The sequence below is a fragment of the Cygnus olor genome, chromosome 2, assembly GCF_009769625.2.
Source record: "Cygnus olor isolate bCygOlo1 chromosome 2, bCygOlo1.pri.v2, whole genome shotgun sequence".
NCBI classification, from domain to species: domain Eukaryota; kingdom Metazoa; phylum Chordata; class Aves; order Anseriformes; family Anatidae; genus Cygnus; species Cygnus olor.
This window is the reverse complement of record NC_049170.1, coordinates 37454039-37474300: the sequence shown is the minus strand read 5'-3', so window position 1 is coordinate 37474300 and position 20262 is coordinate 37454039. Positions and strand designations below refer to the sequence as shown.

Here is a 20262-nt window from a genome sequence, read left to right as displayed (position 1 = left end):
TTAACATAATTGTGAAATTTCTGCAATGTGAAGTATCTTCTTTTCAAAGAAACAAACAAATTAGCAGTGGTTTGTATACTGATGCACAGGAGTAAAACTCAAGTTCTTCCTCTAGGCTTTTGTATAATTGGAAAGAATTTTGAGAGTGATACAGTTGTCTCAGTTCAGAAAAGTTCAGGTTTCAGGAAAGCTGTTCTGTGGTATTTGGAGGAAGATACAAGGATTGAAGTAGTTCTGCTCGGTTGCTGTTGATGAAGGGAGCTCTGCTGATGGGTGAGGTTTTGCAAAGCAATTGAATCACTTTCTATCACAGTGAGCAGTTTGAATGCTCCCACTGCTTCTCTGTGTCAGCTGTCATCCCATGATGAGCTGGCTGAACTAATTTATCACCAAGAAAATAAATAGAGGTGCTTAGATCACACAAATGCCTGTGCTGGCACAGGAAGGGGATGTGAATGAGCAAGGATCATGCAGGGAAGAGGGGAGTGAGGAATATCTCTGGTGGCCAGCAGTTAAAATCAGACTCAGCCACTTCCTCAAACCTCACTTTAAAAAAATAGAAAAAAAAATACAACTTTCTGGGGTGTTAAAACTTTAATTAGTGTTCTAAATTAATATTTTTCTATATTTTATGGAACTTATTCAGTATTGGAGTGCTTAGGCTGTTTAAGGAAAGTGCTCTTTTTTAATCTTCCCTTCCAAGTTACTGAAAAAGGGCCAACAGAAGTAACTTCTAAGAATAAATGTCACTTTGATGCTGCTATCCTGGGGTGATGTTTAGCAGCCCTCCTGGAAGCAACAACCCCAGTGAGCATTGTGGAGAAAACTTAGCAAGGTTTGAAGCAGCTGAGTAAGATGTTTTTTGGCTATTGCTGTATTTCCCCTTGCTCAGTTTTGGGAAAAGCCGTCCATTTTGGCAGCTGTCGAAGGTTCAGACAAGCGCTCTCATCCCGTATTAGTGTGTGTATGTGTGTGTGAATATGTGGACTTTATCCGGCTGTGTTTTCCAGAATGGTTCCAGTTGCCAGAAAGGAGCTCCTTGGACACGAGGGAAGCATAAGGGATTCCTAAAAATTTCTAGGAAAAATACCGCAGACGGCAAACCCTGATACGTGAGGCAGCTGTTGATCCACACTGTTCTGAAGAGAATCTGAAGAATTCATATACAGTGATGCCGAGTGTTTGCACCCTGAACAGAGAGAAAATAAAAGCACTGATATCCATAGCAACCAGAATTCATTTTTCTCATTTGTATATCGTATTTAGAGTTCCTGGTATGTATGGAAACAAAAAAGAAACATTCCAGATGTGAGCAAGTGAGCAGGACCGTGGTTTCTGTGGTCACAGTCTGTCTATTCATATCTACTGGAATTTACATATTCAAAGTATTGCACTGGTATGCATGTTACATGCATTTTATTTTAGTATTACACTAGTAAAATATCTATCATTTTGTTTCAACTCTTATAACTCTTCTGCAAGAGATAATCTGATTTTGAAATGAATTATAGAAAACCTTTTAAAGAAAGTTAATCAATGTATTCAGTATTCTCTCGTCCAAAACCCCGTGCTGAAAAAAAACTAACCAGAAAACCCACCCACCAACAGTATTCTTCCATGGGTGGGACAGGGAGGGGGAGTTTGGATCAGAGGAAGATTGTACCATCACATGACTAATGAGTAGGAAAAACTGAACAGAAGCTTTTAAAGGCAACAATTTTTCTTTTTGTTCTTAAAGTTAAGAATTTTGGAGCCACTTAGTATTTTAGCTGCTTCCTCTCCCCACTATTACTGGCTTCAAAACTTTCCTATTAGGGTAGTTTCAGCAATGACCAAAATAGAAAATAGTTGTTTTGAAGGAGTATATTCTGCTGTCCTATTGTCATTGACACAGGAAATCAAGGAACTATGCTTTGAATGTTAGAAACCATACAGTCTTCCAAGAACTGTTTGCTGCTATCACTCTGTCATTCTAAATAAAATGTTGCCTCTTGGTAATGCTTCTTAATTCTTTTATTTACATCAGTTTTATGCTTCTGAGTGAACAATAGGCAGACTTTGAAGCTAACTTTGACTTTTCTTCCCAAAGACTTGGGAAGTGTTGGGTGGACATTGCTTTCATGCAAAGCGTCCTTTTCCTGGTGCCCTTCTTGTGTAGGGAAGAAAGCAGTCTACATCGCTCCTACCCATTTTTAGTTTCTTTTTTTCTCCTCTGTCCAACCCATGCTACTTCCCCTCATGGTCACTGAATCACTGGAGGCCCAATGACTGCTGTATAACACTTGCTCGGATGTATTTCTGTGCTCTTTTCTTAGCTTTTCACAGGCTATTTTTCACTCTTAGTTGGCTATGTCTTCTTGTCCCCGAGACTGGATTAATGTTTTGGTCATACTGGCTGCTGAAACCATGCAACCATGCAAGTTCAAGCAAAACACAGCCCAAGACAGAACCTTACTAATACAGCTAAGACAAAATAGGTAACAGGCTTGCTGTAACAAAATTTCCAAAGTGATTTTTGCAAATACACCTAAAATCAAACTTAAATAGGTTTGGGACCAGACAATACCCAACGAGTTCTGAGGCCTCATGGCTGTTTATTGTGAAACATGGAAAACTTAAGGCCTATTTCTAGTACAGAAGCACTATTGTCAACTGTCAGTTGTTGGCCTTTCCGACTTTGGCCTGCTAGGTATCCTTGGTCGACCAAGCTTCTTGAGTTGTATGTTGTTTTGTTTGTGGTATTTTGGGGGGGATGGGGACACCCTTCCCCCTTTTATTCTCACTTTGATAGTTGAATAGTTCTGTTGAAAGTGAATCCATCTTGTTTGTTTGCCTGAGTAGTCAACAGCTTATTTTCTTGAATAGTCAACAGCAATTTGCTACTTGGAAAAGGGAGCTGATTCTGGAAACGTCCTAAGCTAACATGAGTCATCACTGAAGGTTTTAAATAGTTGAATGTGATGTTTGTTTCCACCCTTCCACAACTCAAAATGGTATGAATCATTTTTTTTAGTGTTTCCCAGATAATAGTCTGGACGGAAGCAGTATGCATTTCTGACTCAAGTCCCTAAATGTTAGTGGTGTACTCCCAACTACTGCTGGTTTTGGCCGGGTGGGAATTCCATAGGAATTTCAGACAAACGTATGAAAGCAAACATTGTGTAACCATGACAACTTAACCACGGGGATTCATGTGGTTGGTGACATAAAACTATAAAAGCCCTCCACTGACTGGCATAATGGATTTGACTTTCTTGCCTAAATTCTGTAAGAGGTATGAGATAAAAATTCAGTGATGAGATTCACTTTATCAGACCTCTGGATGTTATCATAGAACATCAAAATTTGTTACCTGTTATATTTTTTTATAGCTACCTGCTATTATTCTGGCCTGCAGAAATGAAAAATGAACCCAAATCTCTTCCATAGTTTCATAAGCTCACAGTCAGATTTAGGTCTCTATTCTTTCTATATGAATTGGAAGACAGCTCAGAAGCAACATATACTCTAGCGTATGAACAGAAATGGTGATGAGAAAACTTAGTTGGCCGATTAATTTTACAGGGGGATGCAAAGGGAAAAGGAAGGGAATAGCAAATCTGCGTTAAATTTTAAAAAAGATCAGTATTGAAAAGAAAAACTTTGATGTGAGTTGGAGAAGAGCAGCCTATTAGTTTATCGTGCCAAGCTCTCAAAACTGCTGCAGTGAAATTTTTTTTAGATGTCACCTCTTTGATTCTGTCACAACTTCTACTTTAACTGGTCACCAGTCACAGACAGCAGAGGAGCTCTCATTTCTAGAAATCCACCTGACCAACATCTGCTTCTTCAGAAACACAGCTGGATTGCCATGCAGCAGGGGTCTATTAAGGAAATTATGATAAAGTTTATTCCAGGTTTCTTAGCTACAGCGTGGGTTTTACAACTTTGGATCTTGACACCAGCACTGTCCAGTGCTGAACTGGGGTGGCTCCCATTTACTTTACTTTAAGAGTGTTTCAAGTCTTTGAAAGAGCCAAGGTTAAGAAAAAAGCAAGGTGAGGATAAAGGTTACTGTTTTCTAGCACATACAGCTAAATGATCTCAGTAGGAAAGCTGGCTGGCCCTACAGACCAAATGTGATGTGTTTGTCATCTTATGTGGGAGGGAAATATGCAAGATTAAAAAAAAAAAAAGCATGCTGTGCCACACTTCTTAGAGAAAACCCTGTGGACATCTACTGATATTCAAGGATGCAGCCTTGGAGAGGCCTGTGATGATCTTGTACGTTGCACCTGACCTTGAAGCCCAGACTGTGTACCATGTTTGCAAGCCTCAGGAACACCTCAGGAGAAAGAAAAGCAGGCCTATTGTATGGTGAAAATAAGGCAATGTTATGTTGACCTCTTGTGACATTGTTTTTATAATAAATTGAGCTTGATTCTCTTTTTGCAGGAACAAATTTTCAAAGGGGAAATACGTAAAATCAGCTCTTCTTATGCTCCTCTTTAGAGCATGACTGTAGATGAGGAGAGAAGCAGATCAAAGAGGATGTACTAATTCTTGTGTATGCGCCCAAAGGGAATTCTCTTAGTTGTTTTACCAGCTGCCCTAATATGATTTAGTAGGATCATGTTTTAGTTTGTTTATAAGTGCGTGTGCACGTTGACAGGAATACTCTCAAGGCAATGTGATCGGTGATACAAACCTTAAGATTAGGGATTCTGCGGTCGCTTGTTTGCTCTAGACAAACTCCCTTTATCCGTTTCTTCTCCTTGGGAGGATTCAATAGTGTCTCTTCCTGAAGCATCGGGCTGTCGGTGCCAGCTGTGACAGCGGGTTGCTGTGTTGTGAAGCCTCTGGTTGGTGTTTTTGCTCCGCTGTGGTTGCGTTCCTGTCCGGTGTCACCTCCCAGCAACTGGTGGGGCTCTGCTGGGAGGGAATGGGCGACGTGTGGGAGAGCAAACAGGGGCTGCTGAGGCCCAGCCTTTGATTTCTGTTTTGTTTCCTTGCACTCTGCTGTTAGAGCTGGTGTGTGCAGCTGAAATTGCTGCCTTCAGTAATTATTCCTGGCAGTGTACTCTGGTTATTATTGTAAAATATAATTGATGCCGTTTCCAGCGCCAGAAAACAAAATAGGCTGTGGATGTGGTCTGAACTGGAAGGAACTGAAGGTTCGGAAGTACTCCTGCTGTCCAGTGACTTTCCTGCCTTTGCTCTGCTGACAGGTGAAAATACCTGTGACTGGTCTGTGGACCTTGCTTTTCATGCTATGAAAACATTTTAGAAAGGCAGTCATACTTGCCAAAAGAACTTCAATGTCTAATAATTGTGGTTTTGTGTGGGTTTAACAAACACTGAGGTGTTTTGCCTACTTCTCTCTTTGACTGAGCTGATGTTTTTGAGAGAACCTTCTTCGCTATCCATCAGAAGCCATCTGCTGTCACTTACCTTCTCCCCAAAAGAAAAGGGGCTTTAAGACCAACCTCTCCCCTCCCCAAACCCACAGCAGCACACTGCCTAAAGTATAGGTTTGCCTTTCTTCATGGATACAGGCCTGACTGTCCGCAGCAACGTATACAGCTAGACGCATCTTTTTGCAGACCACCTTCCCTGAAACAGCAGTTGTTTTGACTTCTTAATAAATTTTATACGAAGACATTTCCACTGTCAGACTTCTCTGGTTGTTATTTCAGACAGCTGTGGAGTGTTACAGCCGCCCTCACAGAGCTGCTGGTCTGAAGGCAGATCCAGCAGCTGAGTCAGTAGGAGCCACAGGCCAGTGCCCGCACGGTTTGTGTGAGGTGCCTCGAGAGCCTGAAGTCAGACAGACTGTGGAGGCCTTTTATTTTGGGTACTGCTGGTTAATGTAGGAATAGGGGGCTGATTTTGGTTACAGGGTTGTATGCTATGCTCTAAAGAGCACAAAAAAGATAGCCCTGCCAGTGAAGTAAAATCTGGCCTTAATAAAAAGGGAAGTATCTTGGGTGGCATTCTAGCTAGAAGTAAGGAGGGAAGATGCTGTTTCTTCAAATGTCTTTAAAGAAATAGGACTCTTGTATTTGCTTTGCTTCGCTGTTTTCTTTTTTCTTTTCTTTTTTTTTTTTCATTTGTTTTAGGAATGTCTGTGCTCAGTTCTCATTGTTTTTCTGATTGAGGCAGCTTGCTAGACTCCATATTTTGGGTATCAGTAATAAAATTTTAAATTTTACAATCACTGTGGTGGCTGTAAGGTGCTATAGATCAGCTGAGAGTTTCTCTACCAGCTTTTTTTTTCAGATGTATAAAATATGCAAGACGTCTTAAACAGAAAATCAATAAATATATTTTTTTAACACTTGTAGGATACTTTATTGCTCTCTGATCAGATGATATTTAGGAAGTATTTTACAAAGTTTGCATTTTTTTTAAGCATGCAAACTAAGTTTACATCTCAAGCACAAACATGCGTTTTACATGAGTAGTTTTTCACAAATGCTGTTCCAAAAGACAGAATTTAGAATGAATGCCAGATTTTTTTTTCTTTGTCAGATTTGTGTCTCATTTTTATTATTATTATTTTTTAATTCAGTTACTGGATGTTATTAATTACAAAGTTGTATGTAGTCATGTATTTTCTTTGAATTAAGGTAGTTCTGTAGATCAATTCAAGCTATATACTTTCATGAGAGAAAGAAGTAAGACCTGCCTACGGCATCTGGGAGGTGCAAGCAAAGCTAAATTAGTTGTCCTTGGAAGCGGAAATGTGGAGTAGAGGTTAAAACTAGTCTCCTTTTCTGCATCCCAGTTGTGCATATGATCTGGAATAAATGGGACAAGATTGAGAAGAAAGGTGGTAATTTATTGTTGCCTTGGACCATTCTCTTTCCTGACTCCACCTCATTCCCTCGGGAGCAGGGAGGAAACAACAGAGTTCAGACAAGTGACTCACAAGGCTGCTTGAAGTATTGCAGCTTATATTCATGGTGATGCTGAACACTCATCTCTGTTTATACGTGGGGAACACTTTAGTAAATACTGTAGTTAAATTATTCAAAAAACTGCTTATCTTTTGTTTGTGCACCATGCTTGTGCACAGACAGCTATACAAGTATTATGAGTGATCTTTATCTTCTGAAGAGACCCATAGCTTATGTCTTAGTCTTGCAGAGCTGATAGAGATGGTTTAAAAAGAAAATATAAGCCTTATTTGGTTTTATTTTTTTCATATTTACTGCAACCAGGCAGAACAATTTCCTTCCTTTCCTAGATCATTGATTATAAAAAATACAAAGTGAAACCAGTTGGATTAATCTCAGCCCAGAGGAAAAAAACTTGATAAATGCTGGTAGTCAAGAGAGAAATCTTTGTTTGGGTAGGTTTGTTGAGACTGAATGTTCTTCAGAGAGGTTTTCAGTGTCATCCACAGCGCTGCTGTACAGTCCTCTGCTCATCAATTCCTAGAGAAAAGGGTAGATCTATAGAAAAGGTTACTATTTTTAGCTGCTTCCAAGTTCATGTTTTTTCTGCCTGGTGCAGATGTGGCTGCAGTCATCTATTTTTTAGTCTGCAGGCTGCATTTTTACAATGTGCTTTCTTTATATCCACCCATGAAGGCCTCTGGGAACTTGATTTTCTTAAAGACAAATCATTTGACCATGGGGACAACTTTTTTGAATTTGCAAAATTTATTATATTTTACTCCTTAAAATTTTAGAGCTGAGTATGGAGATTTTATGTTGCTACCAGTTAGATACCACAGATGCTGTCAGATCACCCCTCAAGTCCCAGTAGAAGTGGCTTTTTTTTCTTTTAAGATTAGCCAATTCTGAACTCTTCTTTCTTTCTACTCATTTAATAAGCTCTTTTATAGGAAATAAGTGAAATTTAATCTAGAAACTTTAGAAGGCTTTGGAGAAGATGGATGTTGATGACCCACTGAACTTTAGTTATTTAAAGTTTTATTAGGATAAACTGGGAAGTATATTTTAAGAGATGCATTATTCTTTATTCATACCTTTGTGAGGTTCTGTTACAATTCCTAGGTCAGTTTAGGGAGAGGAGTTTTAAATTAATCCTCTTGAATTTACTCTGCCTTCATTCTCTGTTACTATTATCTCTTCTCCATCTCTGAAAATTATTAGTTTCTATATAATCTACTGAAAACCTAAAACTCTGCTTTGGTTTCTTTCAGTAGAATTGTGAACTCAAGCTTTTGATCCTTAGAATAGCTGTTACTAGCTGTTAGGTAGCATTAAAAACTCGTATTTTGCAAACCAGAGGATACCTTGCATATGTTTTGAAGCTGGAGGAAGAGATGGATAGAGATGCTGTTTCCATTGAGCTGAAGGCATTGCTCCCGATTGCTGGGGGTGGGAGGGGAGAGGATTGTTTTTATTAAGTATCCTCCAAGCCCTAGTTCACTGTAAGCAAACGTTAAATGTTTCTAGAGGTGGATTGTCTTTTGGGTATGAAAGTAATTGCACACACACACATTTGTAGTGTTGAGTGGGTTTTTTGTCTGCTTACTTCCACGGTTTATAATGCTATCAAGATCAATATAGTATTGATTCGGTTGTGCTGGTTCTCTTCCTCGTGCCAGCTGTGATGCACTGGCGTTTAGCTCTTTGACCGTAGGAATGTCACCATTCAGAAATGTGTTGTGTTGTGCAAGAAATAATACATTAACTTGCTTTGGGAAATAGTTGGTTTTATTTCAATTACAGGTAAGATTTCTAGAATAATTACCAGAGTAGATGAAAATGTTCTTGACTCTTCTGAGTTTTCATAATGCAGTAAGTGTGGAATCCAATACTTTTTATGTTAACTCTTGAATTTCTAACTGAAAATTTTTACGTCTACTTTGGAGCATTAATTGCCAAGGTCAAAATCAGACCACTTTCAGATAAATGGAACTGATTTGTGCACTATCTCCTATCTAGCAACCTGTCTAGTTATGTAGTGGTAATTCCAAAGGAAAAGCATGGAACTCAGGTTTTATTTGCTACACAAACCTTTTAGCTTTGGAAAAGGGTTCATTTTCACTTAATGTAGAGGTGTAGCAGGAATACCATTACCTAACAAATGCATGTGTACATATATAGTATGAAAACCAAGTTTGCATTTCGTAAGTGTACTTTGCTTTTAGACTTAAAGTATGATTTTTATTTTTTTCCCAAAGGAATTTTTACTTATGCAAGTAAATTGCAGTGTCTGCTCCCTAGGGCATTTTTCACAAAAGGCAAAATATCCTCTAGGTTATTATCCTCTGTGTTCCTTAGCAGACGGCGGGGTGTTGCAATAGATGAGGCTTGAGGCTTCTAGTTTTTATTTAAATGATTTTTGCTGTGGCCAAGAAGAACATGAATGTTCATATGTATTCATATGACTCTGTGGTATTTATTTTTAATAAATTTTTGAAATGCTAGAACAAAGCAGCGCAGTGTACCAACCATTGCTTTTTGTGATTAAAACCAGAAGTATGAAATTGCAAAACAACTGGACCCCATGTAACGAACAGAATACATTTATAAAGTTGCGTGTTAGTCATATGCTGTAAATGAGAACATTTGGGAAATTTGAGTCTTAGCTGAAATTTCATAGTGAATCAGAAACGTGAGCTATATTCTGCCATGCCAACCGTCCTGAGCTCAAGGAGCCCTAAACTAGGTAACTCCTGTGCAATTACAAAAACCTTCATCTGCATGAAGCTGTCAGCAGGTGGGTCCTAAGCAATTTATTCTGTTGCAGCGAAGCTCTTGTAGACATTATTTTAAAAGAGTGGTGATGTGAGCTCTTCCTTCCCATGGTCCCCAAAGATGGGAATTCACCGCGTCTATTAATACCCAAACCATTTAATAAACCATTTCAACCTGCCACTCTCTCTGCCTGGATTAATATGGAAGATATGAGAAGGAATGGCTTCTTGAGGAGCTGTGAAGTTCAACTTCTTCTCTCTGCTGACAAATGGTGATCGGAGCAGCCCTTGAAGGATGCTGGCAGTGCCTCCACCTAGCGCGGCACCAACCAAAGCCCTCCTCTGTTCTCCAGCACTGAAGCTTATCCAGCGACTCCGGCAGCAGCCATTTACATAATACACCCACAAGCCAGCACTGCTTCAGCAGATTCAAGCTGAAATATTTATTTAGCAAGTTGCAGGGCTTCATTATATTCTGATTATACCTCAGGTATATTTTTCAGGGACAGGGCACGTTTGTACTCATTGCAGAAAACCGTGGGTTTGGTCATTAAGGGCTGGCTTTTAGCAGTCACCTGATTGTGTTAAGAGAGGTTTTATTTTCATTTCATCTTCAGAGGATTTATGGGGGGAGCTCCTTGTCTTCAAGGAGTTAAGCAAGGGCTGTGATGCTGCTCTGTCCGGTGCCATACGAAAGCAGTTAAAACACTGGAATTGTTTACTGCCGAAATCCTTGTTAGTCAGCAGAGCCACTTACACCAGATTTCTTTGCGGTTTTTAGTGGAAAATATTAAACAGTCGCTTTTGCTTCAGTTACAGAAATTTTACGTTTTCGGCTGAGTTAGTCACAGAGCTGGCACAAGCGTATCTGCAAAGACTGCCCCCAAAAAAGGCGCCTTTTTCCTTTTTCCTTTTTTTTTTTTTTTTTTTTATGCCAGAGGAAGTTACACTGAGAGCAGCAGCTCGGCTCTGTAAGTGTGACATGTGAGCATTACGAGGCATTTCAGCCTGCGAGCCTGCAGTCGGTGCTCAGTTGGAGCGCCGCCGTGGCTGCGCGTCGTGCTCTGCTCGGACAGGCAGGCTTGTATAAGCTGATCATATAATTTAGCTTGTCAGGGAAAAAAACAAACAAACTGATAAGCAGAACCTCTAACCGAAGAGGAAAATCAGGTTGGCACAGTGACAGCTGTTCGAATAAAGAACTTGGCTCAGAGAAGATGCACGGAGTCTGATTTTTTTTTTTTCATTTTTTTTTTTCTCCGCTCGATCTGAATGAAGACTCTCATGGGAACTGCATTCACGTGGTGATCGAAAGAACCACTTGAGTGATGAACTGCTTTTGCAGAAGAAGTCTAGGGCAGCAGTTTGAGCTTCTGTGTGCGGTGGCTCGCTCGTTTTGCTGAAGCCTTCCGCCTCATCGGTGTTCCCGCCTGACGCCTTCCCTGATGGAGGAGCCACGGCTGCTGCCTGGGGAAGGGAAAAGGAACGCTCCGCATCGCTTGTGGCACTGACGGAGTAAAACTACCCGCGTTTCTGTCAGCTGGGGAGCCTGGGTTAAACCGGCGACATTATTCGAGGAGTTGCATTGTCCCCGTGGTCTGACTCATCGCATGTAAATGTACTGCAGCCTCACCGTACATTGCAGATATTTTCATCGCATGGGAAAGAGTTATTTGCCTCTCTCCGCGTTCTGAGCAACTGCTGGAAAACAGATGTCCTTTTTGGACGGACTCTTTTCGCCGCCGAGGGATGGAGCCGTAGAAGCGCAGCAGGGTCAGAGCCCGCGTTTGTTTTCGGGCAGCGGAGAGCCCGCTGCTGTTGGCCGCCGCCTGACCGTGCAGGACCGCGTCTAGCCGCGGCCGTCTCCGTCGGGGCGATTGTTCCCCGCTGGTGCTCTGCGGAACGGGGTCGTGGCTCCCGCAACAATGCCTGCCCTGTGCGGGTAGAGGCGTGCTGCTGCAGCGGGGCTGGTAACGGGGGCAGAGCTGTCAGACAGTGCTGGTGTAAGCGGCCTGGATCTAGGGATATTGGTATCAGCTGTTCCACAGCCCTTCTGTTGCGGTTTCGATGTTTCGTGGCGTTTTATTTAGGAGAAGAACTTCTTTAACGACTCGGGGGGGTTCAATCTGAAAAATGAAGCGTGGGGGGGGATTGCGATGTCCTTTTTTAATCAGTCGTGCGCCAGCAGCAGCACTCACAAGTCCGTGAGTGTGTGTGAGACAGGTGAGAGCACCTCCAATGTGCTCCCTGGTGTGATACCTGCAGCCTGCTTCCAGAAACACAGTTGCTGGCGTTTTTTTGTTGGCTTTTGCTTCCTCAAACGGATCGAATGAGTCGGGTCTGTATTGTTGTTTTGGAGGAGGAGGAAGATGATGCTCCCACATTTATTTCCAAATTGCCTCAGGAAAATATATCTTTACGTCCATCGCCCTCTGGAAACGTGCTGGTAAGGCATGTTGTCTGTTGGCATATTTCTCCTTTATAATACTGTTGCAAATCCCAGTGGAAACTTTCATAAGGTTAATCCGAGCTTGCATGATGTTGAAATGAGATGAGGCAGTAAAGCTGACTATGCTAAAGAGGGAAAAAGTTGAACCTTAGTTGTAGAATGAATATTTGCAGGGGCTCACTGTTTTGCATGTAACTTTGTTTATGGTGCAGCAATAACAGATCTTGACTCTTGCAGAGCAGCAGAGGATTTTTAGAGGGCTTGGTGAATGTGTTTCCCTCGCTCCACTCCTCATTCCTCAGTGGTACATTTATGCACTACCACTTTAGAAACTGATGTAAGGATTATATTGCAATTATATGCTGTGTTTATTTTGAGAAGTGATACAGTGCACAATGTACATTGAGCAACAGCAGTTATAAGCTAAAATAGAAAAATGGTATAAGCCATAATCTAAATGTAATTGTTCAATTTGAGTTATCACTTATGCAAAATGGTCAACGCTGTGGGGACTGGGCTTTTATTTCTTTAAATTATTTTGTTAAGTGACTGACTAAAATCTTGCTGGCATATCTCAGCAGCTTTCCTTACTTACCAAGAAATCCTGCTATATTTAGTAATAGATGTGTGTGAGTGTGAATTTGTTGCCATTCTTCTCTGATGCACTTTGCTTTCTCACTGTTTCTAAACAGGTGAAGAATTTCTAGTAAGTTTAGTCACTTGCTATTGCAAAAAGGGGGTTGTTTACTTATATTGTGTAGAATTCATGGTATGTAATAACAGCCCTAATTTTATTATGACGGGTTCTATTTTCAACTGTTAAAAACTAGTCTATTTTATTTTATTTTATTTTATTTTATTATATATATATGTTTCATTGGTTATTGCAGTGACTTAGAGTGTGTTTGCGTGTCTGAGCTTTTTAAAGTTTACAGTTCTTTCAATTCTAAATATTGCCTCTGGTTTCTTGATTTCACTGCCTGGAATGTTTGATTTTTGTCCTCATCTTGTGTTTGTGGTATGTATCAGAACACCATACATGTACTGCTAAAAACTGCAATGGAATTATATTCTAAGGTTTGTTTTTCTTCATTTCAGCCACCATTGGTTCAAGCTATATTTAATGGAGATCCTGATGAAGTTCGAGCACTAATATTTAAGAAAGAAGATGTTAACTTTCAGGTAAAACCAAACATCATTAGCTTTGAATACAGTCTAATTTTGTTTTGATACAGCTTTCTGCTCTACTAATCACTTTAAAACTTTGCTAATTCAAGACCTGTAAATTCTAGAGCTTTTATGTAATAGCCAAAAATAAGGCCTATATGTACACTTAATGCACTTAATCCTTAAAGAGGAGCAGAGAAAGTTGTATTCTTTCAGCTTTCTAGATATGTGTTGTTACTAAAGACTTAGTTTTATATTTCTTTCAAATGTTAGTTCTGCAGTGCTGGTATAGCTGAAACGTTTGTATATACAGTTTAATCAGAGCTTTTTAGAAAGTAGGACTAGTTACGGGTGATGTAGAGTTTGATTCTTTTTACATGAAATAGAGCATAGTATATATTAGACAATTAAAGAAAATAGTTTGGAGCTTCCAAAGGTAAGCCTAAGAATGGATTTTAGAGAGGGAAGCCTAGTGATTTATATTGACCTGTAAAATAAGAAATATTGCTTATGTGTCCTGTTTGTGGTGCTGTGAACCCAGGCATTGCAGACTTTTAAAAATTGTACTGAAGATAAATTGAGTTTGTTCCAACTTGGGTGAAATTCAAAGATTTGAACAGCATGCGGTTACTGTATTTACTTTCTATTAAAATCCTCATATGCATCTCTGACATTATGCAAGATAATATTGCATAAGCTTTTTATATCTATTAGAAATTGTTTTGATTATTAAGTCAGACTGACATTAGCCATTTAAGGTGTAGCACTATAGCAATGTGGGCAGTTTCTCCTCCAGCTGCATCAGAACAAGAGGGATACTGAAAAGCTAAGGCTAACATCTAGGTGCTACTTAGTGGCCAGTGTAAGACCACGATCATTGTTTAACTTTTGTCCTTAACATATGTAGAACCAAAAGCAAATATTTAGTTAGGCATGTGTATTTTGACATTTCAAAGCATTCTGTGGAATTTGTATCTGACCAGTGCCAGCTGAAGCGTTTGGGAGTCCTGCCATTGTCTTGCGGAGCTTGAGCAGGGAGGGCCCTGTAAAGAAATTTGCTGTCAAAGTGAAAGTTTTGTTTGATAAGGTTCTATTTTTCCCCCTCTCCTTTTTTCATTAGTTTTGCGTGTTCTTCAGCAAAATTCTGTGATGGATTACATATTATCAAATGACATCATCCTCTGTTCAGTCATGAGAGCGCTTGTTCTGTATGTATGTCTTTCCTGTCTCTTCATATGGACTCTGATCATGTCGTTGGCATGTTCATTTTTAAAAACCCATTAGTCTGTATTATTTCATTTCTATTTCTCTTTGTACAAGTCAGGTTTAGCATTCACAGATGTAGTGGCTGTAAACAAAGCAAGGATTGTATCTCTCTGCTTTTTTGATTATTTATTACAAAAGCCTCTGCTAGATTTCAGTATGTACACACTAGTGGTTTTGTTTAGTTTTCGTTCTGTCTCAACATTTGTCAAACAGGCATTGTCTGTCCATAAATACGAAATAAGTAGATGTGCTTAAATAGGAAAGCAAGTAATTGTTTCGTGCTTCATCATAAAGAGGGTTACTTTAGACTGCCAGGTAGCTATAGTGAAGAAAAATATTGTAAATAGAATATTCAATAACCTGTTTGTTTGGTTTATACATGTGTATGCGTGCTAATTCTTGCTAACTCTTTGCTGTGGATACATCTCCCCTTATAGACCATGTATACATCTTAGACTAGTGCCACCCAAGGAATATTTAGAATGTATCCAGAACAAATACACTATTTTTTTCACAGCCACCTTCTTCAGCATAGGCAATGCTTGTCACACATGACCACTCCTTTCTAACATGGTAGTCCTCGTCCTGCTGCAGTATTTACCACAGTATTCACATACATCCCTTAAAACACTGTTTGTCAGGACTGAACAAGCATAAAAAAACCTCCCAGTCGTTTGGTAGAAATGAAGTAAGCTGCCCGGTGAACTTCGTGCGTCTGTCTGCATGTGTGGTGTTTTTCTTGGGTTTTGCATTTGTTGTATGTACTTGACTGGAGGTAATGTATTCCTGCGTGGTCTAGATCCAAACTTTTCCCCCGAGTTGTGTGTTATGAATTGGCGTGGACAGAAGGAAGGGGGAGAAGTGAAGAAAACCAAGTGGCTATGTATGTTTCCTAATAAAGAGAAGGATCGTGATAGACTGTTGTGGACTCTATTAGAACCCGGGTGTGTGTTGGATTTTTTTCCACTTAGCTATCCAAGTGCTTTGGTACAGTTGTTTGAATTCCAGAGCCGTTCCCTCCAATGCCTCTGCAGAGTCTTTTCCCCTCTCAATACCAGCTAATTATTTTGCAGTTTGTCTCCTAATAGCTAGGATTCCTTCCTTTCTTCCATGCAGCGGCGGGTTGGGTTATGTAACTGGAGACCGACTTTGGCAAATAAATTGTGCCCAGAAGTGAACTGAAGATAGAACTGCTCGAGGGCTCTGTTGTGGCAGTGACATTCGTCTAGGAAAGGTGTTGGTGTCTTGATAAAATGTCTTTTTCTTTCTTTCTGTTATCATCCAGCTTCATTTTCCTTTTTTACTTTTGCCATATATCATCTTTAACATTAATGACAATCGGTTTAATACTCTGTTAAAGCTGGGTTGGGTCTGTGTGTTTGGCTTCCTAAAGCTAGGCTGTGGTTTGCTCCTACAGTAATGCCTACAGATTACACTCAGGCTGGGCTCTATTAGAGCATTATTCCTAACGCAGCTGATGTCTTGTCCCATAGGGTTATATTTAGGAAGAATCTGAGACGGGTGGCCTTTCATAGCACGAGTTCCTGTGTGCCAATGCTAAGATGATGTACTGATAGCAACCTTTTGCAGGAAGAAAAGACAGCTTTTTCAGGAAGAAGATTGTTCTCTGTTCATGTCACAGTTACCAGCTCTCTTGAGTCAGTCTGAGTCTAGATTTAGAAAGTATGTATTGTATTCAACCCTGCAGTTGTAATGTTTTGTGAAGAAAGAGCAAATTGAGTGTGTTCTTTACCTGCTTAAACTGTGGTTCAAAAAGGCTTGCCTTCTTGGTGTGTGCAACTGTTTTTTTAGACAAAAATGATTTATGGGAACTTTGATCAATGATATTTTTGGAAGGTGCACTCTCTGAGGCTCCAATTATGGGAAAAATGGAGGAAAAGGGGTTGCTTCTCCCTCCCCTTCCCCAAGAGCACTGGAGGAGCTGTGGCTGCTTGTTTCATGAATCAGGCTTAAGTCACTCACATCACATATGTCGAGCCTGATAGAATTTCTGTTATCCATATTGTGAGAGAGAAAGAGAGAACACATGTATATATATATACTTCTTATTACTGTTTTTCCTTGGTGCCATCCTGAGCTTTTGAGACTTGGCAGGAAGGAGAATGTTGTGTGATAACTGATACAGTTAGTGTCAGTTAGAACTCTTTATTAGTTCATGGAGAGCATCAACATTTCCTGCTCTTGCTGATTAGAATAGCATGGATACTTTGAATTTTGTCCACTTTTCAGCAGTTAATTTTAGCTAACTAAATGATTTCAGCATTGCCTTTTATCAGTCAGGTTTTTGCTTTTTTTTTTTTTTTTTTTAATTTGGAAGTCCATCGCTGTTGTAAACTTGTACCATTTCATTTGTAACCCAAACCTTTTATGATGTATGAGTTTCATAGATAATGAAAATGGAATAATTCATTTCAGCTATCTGTTACCAGTATGATTTTGTTGAGGGAATAGCAGCTCACTCTCAAAGGCTGTACATCTTACTATTGAAATGATTGTTCAAATCAGAGCAGTATTTCCTCCTTCTCTTAGACCTATCAGGGTAAGATTTCCCACTATGAAAAGGGATCCTTCAAGTAACCCTATATTCAGGCTTTATAACCTGATTGCACTTGATCTTAGCTGAGGGAATCTGATCCCCTCTGGAAGCAGTGTCAGTGTGCCCCTTGCTCTTTGCACACTGAAGCCAAACAAGCGCTGCATTTGGAGGAATCCCAGAATCACACAGATGTCTCTCAATTTTCAAGAGTGCTCACTGCTCCTATTTAAAATAGTGATTGACACATGTGATTAGTGACTTAAACATGAAACACCTGTGTCTTGCTGCTCAGTATGCTTTGTGAGATTATAATAGATTTAAACTATGAAGCTGTTTTCTGTGTGAGCTGTTGTTTTTTTCCAACAGAAGATGTAAGACTGGAAAATGAAGTCCCATGTGCTGTATTGAGAACTGTAGCAATCAGGGTATCCAGGTGCTTTCTGCTCTACATGGTTGGCCATCTAGCACAGCTCTGAATTTAATGGCACTTCTCTATAGCAAGTCACCAAAAAATATATAAATTAAAGCTACTATTTTGGAAAATACCAACAACAACAATGAAACAAAAAACCAACAACAAAAACATACAACCAAGCAATTCCCCCCCCACCCCCCCATGTATTACGTAGCAATAAAGCATTGCCCATAAATCACAAGTTTTGTTCCTGGGGCTGGCAAGGCGAGTGATCCAGTAGCACCACCACTGTGCCAGGTAGGAAGAGGAGAGCTAAGTGCTAACTAAGCAAGAGCTAAGTGGATCTGCCTTTGTTATTCTGAGCTGCAGGGCTGCTGCGTGGACAGTGCTGCGGTAGAGGTGTGGGCTCCATTCCCAGCCCTACCAAGTGTGGGTTTGCATAACTTCTTGTTGGTGTTATTTGCATTTTAGGAAAATGTTGCAGAGTTTCCCCCTAGGGTAAGATACGACGTCTTACTTGATTTCCTGTTTTGTTTTGGTTTTTAATTTATTTTACCCTGCATGTCATTGCATATGCTGACAGAGAAAGAAAATTGTCTTGTTAGTCTGGTTGCAAGGGTAGTACTGCTCATGCAGCACTGGGATTGGGCACCAGGAGAATTAGAGGTTGCTGAAAATATCAGTTATCTGAGTAATTTAGGAATAAATAATGAAAAGCAAAGTACTTAAAAAAAAAAAAGATTCTTTGGCATGATGGTGGTGTTGGTCAAAATCCTAGAGGAGGTTAAATAGAAAAAATAGGGAATAGTTTCCTGGTTTTCATCTTTATACCGATCTCATGGGCTAGACTCTGGGGTAACTGTTTCTTCTCTGGGCTTAACAGTATGGTGTAGAACAGGGAAGCCTGAATTAGCTGGCTGAAGCGTGGGACATTCTATGAAATTTAGTGGAATTTGGTGTTCTGATCATGCAAATAAATTATGTACTGATTTTGGATCTAAAAATCTCTTTTATATATTTTATGTGGGAAACAAAACCACTTTATGCTGTAATTCAGCGATTATTTTGAAGTACCTCTAAATGTATAGAACCTTACATAGGTCTTGCTTAAAATCAGATAAACAAAAAGTCATAATATACAATGAGGGAAAAGTAATCTTTAGGAATTTTTAATGCTTTTTATGTTTCTGTTCGTTACCTTTCTGTAGCCATTTATTTTACCAAAGTGAATGAATAATAAGAGGATTTTTTCTGCTTTTAAAAAAAGCATGCATGCAACTACAATTGTAAATTTTAATTTGACACATCTATGACTCTTAATCTCTTTTAGCATTAATTGCTCTGCGTAAATTCTTTGTTAATCCCTTTTGTTCTCAGTACCTTTTGTAATCTAAGTCACATTAGGGTAAGAATTTGCCATTTGAGACATCCGGAAGACATTGCTTAGAGCAGGTTAGTACATGGCACCCTTCAAACAATGGCAGTCCTCTGCAATACCGTGTTTCTTGCTTGGGGGTGTCTGGGAAGCCATTGGGAGGCTGTGGAAATAGGTCTGAAAGCAGTGGGGAACACTTGGACTCCTTTGCACAGAAATTTGCATGGGTCAGATAAAAGCAGTAGGGAGACAGGTGTGTGCAATCCATACTCCTTTCCAGTTCAGGGATACTCTGGGCATTGATCAGAATAAAGTTTTGTCATATTTGTGATGTTTTGTTGTTTGATCACATGGAGCATGCTTGCAGTTCAATCATTATTCAGGTCAATTCATCCTGTAGCTGCTGTTGTTACAAGGTAAAAGCTTCTGGCAGTCAGAATAAAGCCACCATGGGGCCTTTGTATCTAAAGTGATGAGAAGAAATAGTAGTTAAAGTCTAGCATATAATGTAGCAAAGCCTAAGCAGGAATGGTGTACCATTTTTGACTCTTCAAGCAGTGTTTTTGAAGAGATGAGAGAGCATGGCTTGACTAACCAGTCTATTTGTCTCAAGCGTGCATCAGACGCAGTGCTGGAACTGTTTTGTCAAGTTCATGCACGCGATGTAGACTGTTTTCATGAAGGGCTTTTTTGCTGGCAGCTGCGGTTGGCAACAAAAACTTGCACTAACGTATTTGGTACTGTGAGGCAGCATCTTATTGTATTCCCTGGCAGCACAGACTGTGCAGGCAGCTCTCTAACTTCTGGTTTGTTGACTTGAATGTCAGGGAAGAATTAACAAAGCATCGAGCAAAAAAAATAACATATTTTGAAAAACACTTTTTTTTTTTTGAGTCCCTATCTTAATAGTTCAGAGTATGAACTTGCCCTTTCTTTATGGAATGGAAAAATCCCAGATATTATGGATATTTGTGAGTTTGAAGGACTTTACAATATGATGAGAATGTATGATGAGTTATAACTGAGTTTGGCATTAGTTATTTTAATTAATTTTCATCCTTTGAATTGTTTAGCAGTGACTGGATGCAAGGTTTCATACAAATAAAATCTGTATATTGAAAAGACAGAGATGTACATTTGTATATGTATATATTTATATAAGTTATACAAGTTATATATAAAATATGTGTGTACATTAAAAAAAGTAGTTTTTCTAATGGTAGTGGCACTAAACATGCAGTGAACTGAGAGTGAGAGCAGGCCTTTGAAATCCCTGTAGGAGGTCAGAGGAAATGTTTCTGCATAAGCAAATGCTAATAATGAAAACTGAAATAAATATAAAATAATACTAATAAGGAAAAATCCTCCAATTAAAACA

The 20262-nt window shown here is 39.6% G+C and overlaps 1 protein-coding gene across 4 annotated transcripts in view; it reads left to right on the top strand.

The window, feature by feature from the left end:
• Positions 1–20262, top strand: part of ANKRD28 (ankyrin repeat domain 28) — a 119173-nt gene that overhangs the window by 30130 nt on the left and 68781 nt on the right. For 2 of the 4 annotated variants that reach the window (XM_040549628.1, XM_040549630.1), the window contains exon 2: positions 13203–13286. In XM_040549628.1, the coding sequence (XP_040405562.1) occupies positions 13203–13286 (84 nt within the window). Of the gene's footprint in view, positions 1–3255; positions 3275–10286; positions 12102–13202; positions 13287–20262 lie in introns of those variants that run through there. The other 2 variants (XM_040549629.1, XM_040549627.1) reach the window with 2 other exon arrangements.